Source organism: Ichthyophthirius multifiliis, assembly GCF_000220395.1.
Source record: "Ichthyophthirius multifiliis unplaced genomic scaffold scaff_1120509251397, whole genome shotgun sequence".
Classification (NCBI taxonomy): domain Eukaryota; phylum Ciliophora; class Oligohymenophorea; order Hymenostomatida; genus Ichthyophthirius; species Ichthyophthirius multifiliis.
Genome location: NW_004085913.1, coordinates 54,678 through 64,468, shown reverse-complemented (window position 1 = coordinate 64,468; position 9,791 = coordinate 54,678). Strand labels below are relative to the sequence as shown.

General features: G+C 15.0%; 1 protein-coding gene across 1 annotated transcript, besides 4 other annotated features; it reads right to left on the bottom strand. All coding sequences in view use genetic code 6, as the record gives it.

Moving 5' to 3' along the window:
- Nucleotides 1-624: 624 nt before the first annotated feature.
- IMG5_195560 (peptidase family c54 protein, putative) lies at nt 625-2,337 on the bottom strand. The gene is made up of 3 exons (XM_004024335.1): nt 1,504-2,337; nt 1,288-1,457; nt 625-1,228 (listed from the first exon to the last, which is right to left on the bottom strand). The coding sequence occupies exons 1-3, from the start codon at nt 2,013-2,015 to the stop codon at nt 756-758; spliced, it is 1,155 nt and encodes a 384-aa protein (XP_004024384.1). The 5' UTR covers nt 2,016-2,337; the 3' UTR covers nt 625-755.
- Nucleotides 2,338-4,246: 1,909 nt separating this feature from the next.
- Nucleotides 4,247-4,291: a microsatellite.
- Nucleotides 4,292-5,252: 961 nt separating this feature from the next.
- Nucleotides 5,253-5,277: a microsatellite.
- Nucleotides 5,278-6,744: 1,467 nt separating this feature from the next.
- Nucleotides 6,745-6,783: a microsatellite.
- An 803-nt stretch (nt 6,784-7,586) lies between these two features.
- Nucleotides 7,587-7,638: a microsatellite.
- Between the last annotated feature and the right edge of the window lie 2,153 nt (nt 7,639-9,791).

The window sequence follows — 9,791 nt, the reverse complement described above, 5'->3', positions numbered from 1 at the left end:
ATTAACAGGAAACTACGAAATTGGTTTTAATTCGAAAAATATTCAAATCAAATCGTAATTATTATTAAAAATTTAAATTTTTTTTCATATAATATGTTTTAATTATGTTTAAAGTATAAAAGCTAACATTAAAAATCATTATTTTTTTATTTTATTTTAATAGTAAGATATTAATTGTTAAATTTATTTCAATTTTATAATTATAATATTATATATTAAAAATTTCTAGTAATAAAATATATTAATATATGATTTATTTAAAATATTTAAATAATTAAAATTAATAAATAACATATAGTTTCAAAAAACTAAATATATATATGATAATTTAAATTATGAAATGTAAAATAAAGTATAAATCATATTTATAATAAAAAATTGAAATAAGAAAATAATTTATAAATCTTATATTAAAAAAAAAACTTAATATAATTAAATAAATAAACATTATTTTAATTATATATAAAAATAAAATATTATAGGTTAAATATTATATAATAATAAATTAATTTTATTATTTAATAAAATAAAAGCCAAAATTAAAATTTTTCTAATAATTTTAATTTATTTTATCCATTACTATATTTTTTAATAATTAATTTATAATTTTTTACATTAATACATAAAAGGGGTATTAAATTATATAAAAATACAAAGTACAATTTTCAGATTTTTTTATATTTTTTTAATTAATCTTTTTGTTTACTTTTAAAAAATCATCCATTTACTCTATTATCTTAATGTTTGAAATTTATTCATATTTTTAATTCTTATTTAAATTTTAAATATAATTAGTTAAGTATTTCTTAATAATCAATATCCTATTACTATTCATCTTACTAATCACTATCATAATTTTAATTTTCATCATAATTATTTACATTTTAAAACCCGAACTAATCAATCTCAAATTCAACACTAATTTTATTTTAGTATTTTTTTTTCTTTTTGTATACTTAAAAAAAATCATCTTTGTAAAAATACTCTAAATTCTTTATATCCTAATAAAACTATTCTAATTCTTGTAAATTTTTTATGTAAAATCCAAAAGCAAGCGAACTTTCCAATTTTTTCTAACTAACTCTATTTATAAACTTACAAAAATAAGTGTCAATATTCTAAACTGTTTTTTCATTTTAATGTGCTTCTTATATATAATGTGGATCTAAATATATAAAATCATTATCAATAATTCCTAAAAAATAATAGGCTTTTCCAGGAACTCCACCTATTTATGTAAATATGATTTTCATATATTTTATTTATTTAAAAAAATATAATTTTAACCAATCATTCCTATTGAAAATTAATTTTTAAGTAAAGATATTACAACTTCTTGTTATTTTTTATTGGATATTTTATTAGTATTAGTTAAACAAGAGATAAAAATTAATAAAGATTTATCTGATTAATGGCATTTTTTACATATTAAGTTATCTAAAGTATTTTACTTCGAACTTTTTTTTCAAAAAAAAATAAAATAAAAAAATTAATTTTTTTTACGATTTAGTTATAACTTCAAATGAATCTTCAATTAATTATGAACTGTTATTATTCAAATCTAAATTTTGTTGCTATTCATTATGAATATTTTAATTACATAATTTTGCTTAACTATCAACCATTAATTTAATTAAATCTTCAAAAAAAATCAACTTATGATTACTAAAATATTTAAATTTTAAATTTTCAGTTCCTTTAATAGAACTAAAATTATATAATTTTTCGAGGATAAAACATATTCTGTTCGGATCATACCAATTTTAAGGTTTTAAATCAAAATAAAAATAAGCTAAAGCTGATATTTTTTATATACTAAAAAAAGAAATATTTTTATTTAATCCATCATCATAATCTAAAAAGCCTATAAAATTTAAAAATAAAAAAAATAAAAAATATGATTACAATTTATAATATTTGTAAACTCTAATTTTTTTTTGACAATATAATTTTTTATATGAACTTTTAAACCTTATGCTAACATCATTTAACCTGCTCTTATCATACAACCCCATCCTTAATCGGTTTATATTTCTTATTAATAACCTAAGCTTTTAAGAAGAGGGGGAAAATTTTTTCTATATGTAAACCAAATAGTATTTGTGAAAATATTTAAAATTTCTTCTCTTTTTTATTGAATTTGTTTTATATTTTGTATATTAATTTGCTTCCCAAATAAATATATCGTGCTATCTTCATTTATTTCTATTATTTTTTATTAATTTCTCCATTAAATTATATTATATCCTAGCAAAATTCTTTCATTAATATTTATTTTTTAATAATTCTTTTTATATTTTTTTTACGTTTTTTCTTTAATATATTCTGCAACTGATTAATCTTCTTATTATGATGAATTTCTATTTATTTAATTTTTTTGATAACCAAAATATTATTTTATTAATATAATTACTTTTATTCTAGATAACCTAAAGAAAAATAAAATTAATGTTTATTTTTTTAATTGTCATTTTATTAAATCATTTTTTATTTTTCAGTATTTATTAAAAGCTTTTTTTATGTATTTTTTCTATTTTTTATTATATTAAAAATTACTATTTTTTTTTTATAAAAAGTAATATTCAATCGCTTATATATATATAATGCATGTAAGACTTTTTTTATTTCTTATATTTATGAATTGATATTTTATAAAATTTTAAGGATTATTATTTTAAAAAAAAATAATTTATATTATTTTTGTAAAATAAATATATTATATTATTTATTCATATTGTATTTTTAGATTTTTTTAGAATTTATTTTAAAAACTCATTAAAAAATAAAAAGATAAGATTAAAATGATATTTTGCTTTTTTAAAAAAAATAATAATAATATAAATAAATAAATAAAAATATATCGACAAGTAATACATTTTTTTAAAAAAAATCAATTTTTATTACTTTAAAAATTGTTCATAAAAATTATTTATTGAAAATAAAAATCCTTCGTTAATTCCTAATAATTATCATTTCTTTTTATATTGTCCAAATAATAAAGTTAATAAATTTCACGAAAATTCATGACTTTTACTTTCCCTTACATAATAGAACAAGAACCTTAAAAATGAAAAGAATGCAAAAAAAAAAAATTTATCCAGATATATCGATTATAATAAAATAGTGAAAGTGCTACTATTCCATAATCTTTTGATAATTGTGAAGTAATAATAGTATTCAATGATACCACAATTAAATTATAAATAATATAAAACACCGTAAATATTATTATACATAGTATTAATCATAAATAATACTCAAGGCCTCACTAATGTCCAAACCCAACAATAACACTAGAAAAAACATTAGCCATGTATCCTATAAAATATATAATTACCGTAAGTTACTAAAAAAAAATTAACATCATAAATACTTACTTTATTTCAATAAGAAATAGTACTCATACTAACTGCAAAAGTGTTATATTTATTTTTTTAATTTTTAAAATTTCCTTTAATTAAGCATTAAATCCTTTCTAAAATAGTACACTTTTTACTATTTTTTCATTTTAATTGCTATAATAATAAAATAAAATATCTATTTTATAAATTTTAGATACTCTAAAAATACTAAAAATTGTCAGAGTAATTATTACCCAACTTCTAAAATTTTTATTTAGATGAATAATTCGCATTTATATAAACTATGGATTAATACATCACTAAAACAATAATTATTCCAAGATTAAACACCATATTTAACAAAGAACCCCAGTTATTCTTGTATGATTATCAGGTGATACTTCTTTTATATATTATAATATTATTCTATTATTTAATCAGGGATAAAAAAGTCTCACAGTATAGATTAAGTCACTTAAAAAATTTTAAATCTGTAGATAGTTTATATTATATATTTTGATAAATAAGAACTTAAAATTGTGCCTAAAAAAATAATTCCTGTTAATGTATAAACATTTTGAAATTCTTATGTTATTTTGCTGCCATTTTCGAATTTTCAGATTTTAAATAAAGGATAATTAACTAAAAACTATTGTAAGTTAGGTAATTGTGTATCCAAAATAAAATTAAATTAAAACAGGTAATAAAACATTAGGAATATAAATATTTTACTTATACTTTTTTTACTGTAGACATATATTATTGTTTAATTTTTTAAAAAAAATTTCCATCAAAAAAAAGTCATTATAACATTTTTTTTTCGACTTTTTTGTTGTTGTTGTTTGAGTTTTCAAAAATAAACCACTCAAATATTTTTTTTCGGTATTTTCTTTTAACTCCTTTTATTTATATTAATATTTTAATTTTTATTATTATTATTTTATATTTTTTAAAAAATAATAATAAAGAATTTGCTTAAATGTTTAATTTTTATTAAATATAAAAATTATAAAATAACACATAAACTAAGAAACAAATATACTAAAAATACTTTGATATAATTTTATATCTCTTTTTTTAAAAAAAATTATTTACTTTTTATAATAAATAAAATGACTAATATAAAAGATTTTATAGAAGCTTAAGAAAATTCTTCAAATTTACTTAACCCAACTAGACTAATTGAAATTTAAAAGGCTTTAGAAATATAAGAAAAAGAATGCAATAAATATTTAGAATAATATTAAAAATCCTGTTTTTATTATAAATAAAATTAATTTTTTTATATTTTTTGTTAAAATAAAAGATGATTGGTAGAAATTTAGAGAAGGATTTTTAAGTTTAAATTATATATTCAAACCTTAAGATTTAATTAAATTTTAACTTTGTCCTGTAAATGTGAATTAAATATCTTAACTTAAGTATAATGAAAAAAAAGTATTATTAAAAATTTTTAAATTATATTTTTATTTTTAAATAAAAAAAAGTTAACAATATGCTATAATCATGTTTTAGATTAAAATCATTTTAATTAATTAGTAAACTTTAATGTAATTTACTAAATATGATTTTAAATAGTTTGAATAAATTTTTGTTTTTAAAAAAGTTGACATTTTTTTATGATTTGTAAAGGGCGAAAATAAATGAAGATAATTGTGATTAGGTTGCTTGTATATTAGTAAATAATTTTTTTTAAAAAACTTTTTATAACATTTACTTATTTTTTTTTAAAAAAAAGACGAGAGCTCTTAACTTATCAAAAACATGCAAATCAAGTTAATAATATTATTTTAAAGTTAAATTTATTTATTTGTATATATATTTTAGATGATAAAAGATGTTTTTAAAAAAATGTAAAGACCTATTTAGAAAAATTTAATTAATGTGTTGGTAATTTTTATAATTTTATTTATAAATATATAAATAAATATATAAAGGAAAAGAAGAAGATACGTTTTAAAAAGTTTACAAGTAATGTATTGTTGATTTAGCTCCTATTGTTTAGATTAAAACTAATTAATTTTGATATATTTCACATATAAATATATATATATATATATTGTAATAATCTAAATAAATCAAACATTATAAATAAGTTTATCACCTATACATTCTATAATAGCGTACATTTCGCTAAACCATTATGATTCTTAGTCTTAAAATTATTTAAAACATAATAAGGGGAATAAACCTAAAATTAACTAATCATCATTTTATCCAAATCTAAATTAAGTTAGTTGGGTTTATTCAATCTTTTTTATTTTTTTTAATAAATATAAAAATATAATAATTACTTTTCTATTCGGAGCGATTAAAGGTTCTTTTCTAGAAGTAGGTTTAACATCTAATTAAATATTTTCTGAAATAGGTTATTATACAGGAGTTGTTAATTTCATATATTCTACAATAATTATTTATAAAATCGAGCTTATTACAATTGAATTACTATTTTTTATTTTAAATAAAAAAAAAAAAAAAATTATACTTATCAATTAAATCTGACTTTTTAATTTTAAGAACACTGTATGGATTGCATATTATTTTTAAAATTAAAAATCTAATAAAAACTAAACAAAAGACAATCATTATTTTTTAATTTTTTTATATATTTCTAGTTTATAAAAAGTTATATTTATATATATATGTATATAATTTAACTTTAATCCTGAATAAGTAAAAAAATTTAAACGAATTAATTCAAATTTAAAAAGATAGTTTTATGGCAAATATCTATAATTAGAAGTTAATTATTTAAATAAAATAATTACACCATCATCTAACATATTTTAATCATTCATGTTTAAAATTCCATTTAAAATTAATTTAATAATCGCCTTTTTTATTAAATAAATAAAATAATAATAATAGAAAATACATATTTTAATAAAATAAAAACTTTTATTTCAGTATGACGTTTAGTTTTATCATTTCCTTAATATTCTTATCCATTATTTTTTTTTAAATTTAAATCAAATTTACATTTAATTAACTATAAGAATTTATAAAATTAATTTTTTTTTAATAAAATATTAAACTTTATTAATCCCATCTTTAACTGCAACTTTTAACTATTCAATAACTTTCTATATACATTTGTTTACAAATATTTATATTTTTTATAAATTATATATAATAAAAAAACACTTGAATTTAAATTTAATGAATTTAAAACTTCTTATATTTAGTATTTTCTTCTATCTTTTAAAAGATTAGGAATATGTTTTTTAAAAAAATATTAAACAAATGAAATTTAAATAAAAAATATTTTGTTTTATTTCCTTTTTTTAAATTAATTTTATTTTTTTTGATTTAAAAATATATATAGCTTAACTTTTTTTAAGGCTCATTAATAGTTGTTTCTTTATATTCTTTTCTTAATAATTCTAATTATTATTAAAAATCCTATTTTTATTATTCTAATTATTTTTCTTTTTCTTATTATATATATTCATTTAACTCATCATATTCTTTTTTTTTTTTTTTAAGTTATTTTAGTTCTTTTTTATAATCTTTAGCAAGTATATCTTTTTCATTTATAAAATTAACACCTGGCTATATATTAAGCTCTTTTTTTAACTCAATATTTTCATATTTCTATAAAAATTAAAATTTAAATATTACAAAAGAAATAATATATACTATTTATTTATATTTCTGAATAATATTAGTAGCTAATAATAATATTAAAAAAAGAAAAAAAAATAAAAAAACCTAAAGTGCTCATTAAAGGATTAAAAGGTTAAAAAAGGGAAAATTATTATTATTATTATTATTAAATTTATATTGCATTCCTTTTTAAATTTTTATTAAAGGATCTCCCATAAACTCATGTAATAATTTATTCTCATAAAGCATCTCATGGTTTTCTCTTTGAATATCATCAATTTTTTATTCCAAATAAATTTTTTCTTAATATTATTATAAACCTTCGCCCATAAAAGTTTCGTTTTTTAATTTATTTGTAATTTAATTTAAACGCTTTTTAATATATAAAATCATATATAAATAATATAAAATTACTGAGTATTCTTAATCAATTGATTTCATTTGCTTTTATTAATAATTAGTTCCATATTATTAAATAAACTATTATTCACTTTCATATATTTAATTATGTTTTCTTTATTCTATAGGAATATATTCTAATTTATTAATTTAACTAATATTTTTATAAGCTGAATTAGCAAGCGTATTTTTTGGAAAATTTTAATTTTAATTTTAAATAAACTAATATTTTTATATTTATTATTATTCATAGTTTTTTTATTATAGAATATTTTATTATTATTCATGTTTTAATAATTATTCAAGTTAATTAAATGGATCATTTTTATATGTTTATGGTAAGTTTTTATATTATCTATTCTATAATTAGTCTAACATATCTAATAAACATTCTTCCTTTAAATAATTTTACTTATTTTTTTATTAATTGATTTAAACATCTTTATTTTTTATTTTATTTAAAAAAAAAAAAATATTTATTAAAAATATTTTTACATCTTTAGTTTTGCATTTATATTTATTATTATAATTATTATTACAAAAATTGCTATTTTTAATTCATTTACTATAATTTTTAATGCTGATAGTGCAAAGCCATTTAATTATGCTGATTTTAAAACTTTATTCAAATAAATTAATTATTCATAAATGTCTATTTATATAAGATATTTACGTAGTTTTAATCATTAATATAATTTAAATAATCATTAAAAACTTTTTATTATAAGTCTTCATTCTAATATAAATGACTTGCATTATATTTTTAATCCATTAAATAATAAATAATATAAACAGAATATAAAATTTATATATTTAAAATAATTTAATAAAAATATATATATATATATTGATTAATTATTTTTTATATATTTTATTTTTAAAACACAATCAAAATAAAATATAAAGCTTGAAAAATTAGAATAAGCTTTTTTTTATTAAGTATTTTAAAGCAAATTTAATTAAAATAAAAAACTATATGCACTTTTTCTCTTGCCCTCTAAAAGTTATAAACTTTTTTTTTAAAGTTCGAAATACTTAATTTTCATATAAATTTTAAAAAAAAAAACAAGAAACTAATATAAAATTAAATTTAAATAAAGCTAGAGATACTCGTTTTAATTTTCTTCTTTTGTATTTTGAATTATATTATTAACACCATCTATATTTTCGATTATTTATTATTCATCATATCATTTAGATTATAAATTAGTAAAAAACAATTGAATATAAATTATAAAATTCTTCCATGGAAAAAAACTTATTGAATAATAAAAATTTAGCAAACAGATTTGAATTTAAATTAATATTATTGTATTAATTCAATATTTACTAAGCAAATAAAAAAATTATTTATTGTTAAAAAGCATATTTATTAAAAAATTTCTAAAAAGACTCTTATTTTTTTCTTATAATAGTTATTTTACAAATAAAATTATAGTAAAAAATAAAAAAATTAAATAAAAATTTAAATTCTATTTACAAAAACTAATTAAAATTCATAATTCGAAATTTTATGTAAACACATACTAAATTGTTTTTAAGAATATTAATATTTCTTTTAAAATATTCCTTTAAAAAAAAAATTATTTTCACTTTTTCTTATTTACAAAAAAAAAAAATCTAAAATTTAATTTTTTTATTTATTTTATTCTATTTATTTAAGGTAAACAAAATAATTATTTAAAAAGCCATTTTATCCCAAATTATCTTCTTATTCTTAAATATATATTAATTTTTCTAAAAGCATTATCTATAAAAATTATACTAAATTATAAATTTATTTAAATATTTAAATAAAACATAAAATCTCCTTGATATAAATAGTTTTTTCAAAATCAGAATTATTTTTTTAACTTTTCTATTTTATACAGCTTTTATAATATAAATAATTTCACAAAAAGTCCACAAATAAATGGACTCTTTACAGAATAAGATTTACTTTATTTATGTCTAATAGATTTAATTTATCTTATATTTCAGATAATAGATATAAGTAATATATTGAAATAAAAGATAAAATCTTTTATTATCTTAAAATATTAAACATCCATTTTTTTAAAAAAAATTATTAATTTTTATTACATTATTTTCATATATTTGATTTTTTTAATGATTTTATATTTTTTTATATAAGAAATTATAATATATAATAATTTTTTTATTCTATTTATTTTAAAATTATTTAAAGTATCTTTTCTTGTCTTTTTTGAATTCTTTAATTATCATCAGCTTATTATTTTTATAGTTTTATATAAAGTATCTAAAATATAATATTGCTATTAAAAAGTAAATAGTTATTTACTAAGTAATGAGTTTTAAATATAAAATTAATTCAAAATATAAAAGTACTCGAAAAAAGTTCTTCTATTTATTTTAATAATTTCTCAATATAATTCTATTGCTGTAATAATTATTAATTTTTAATCTATTGTACATTCAAAAGGC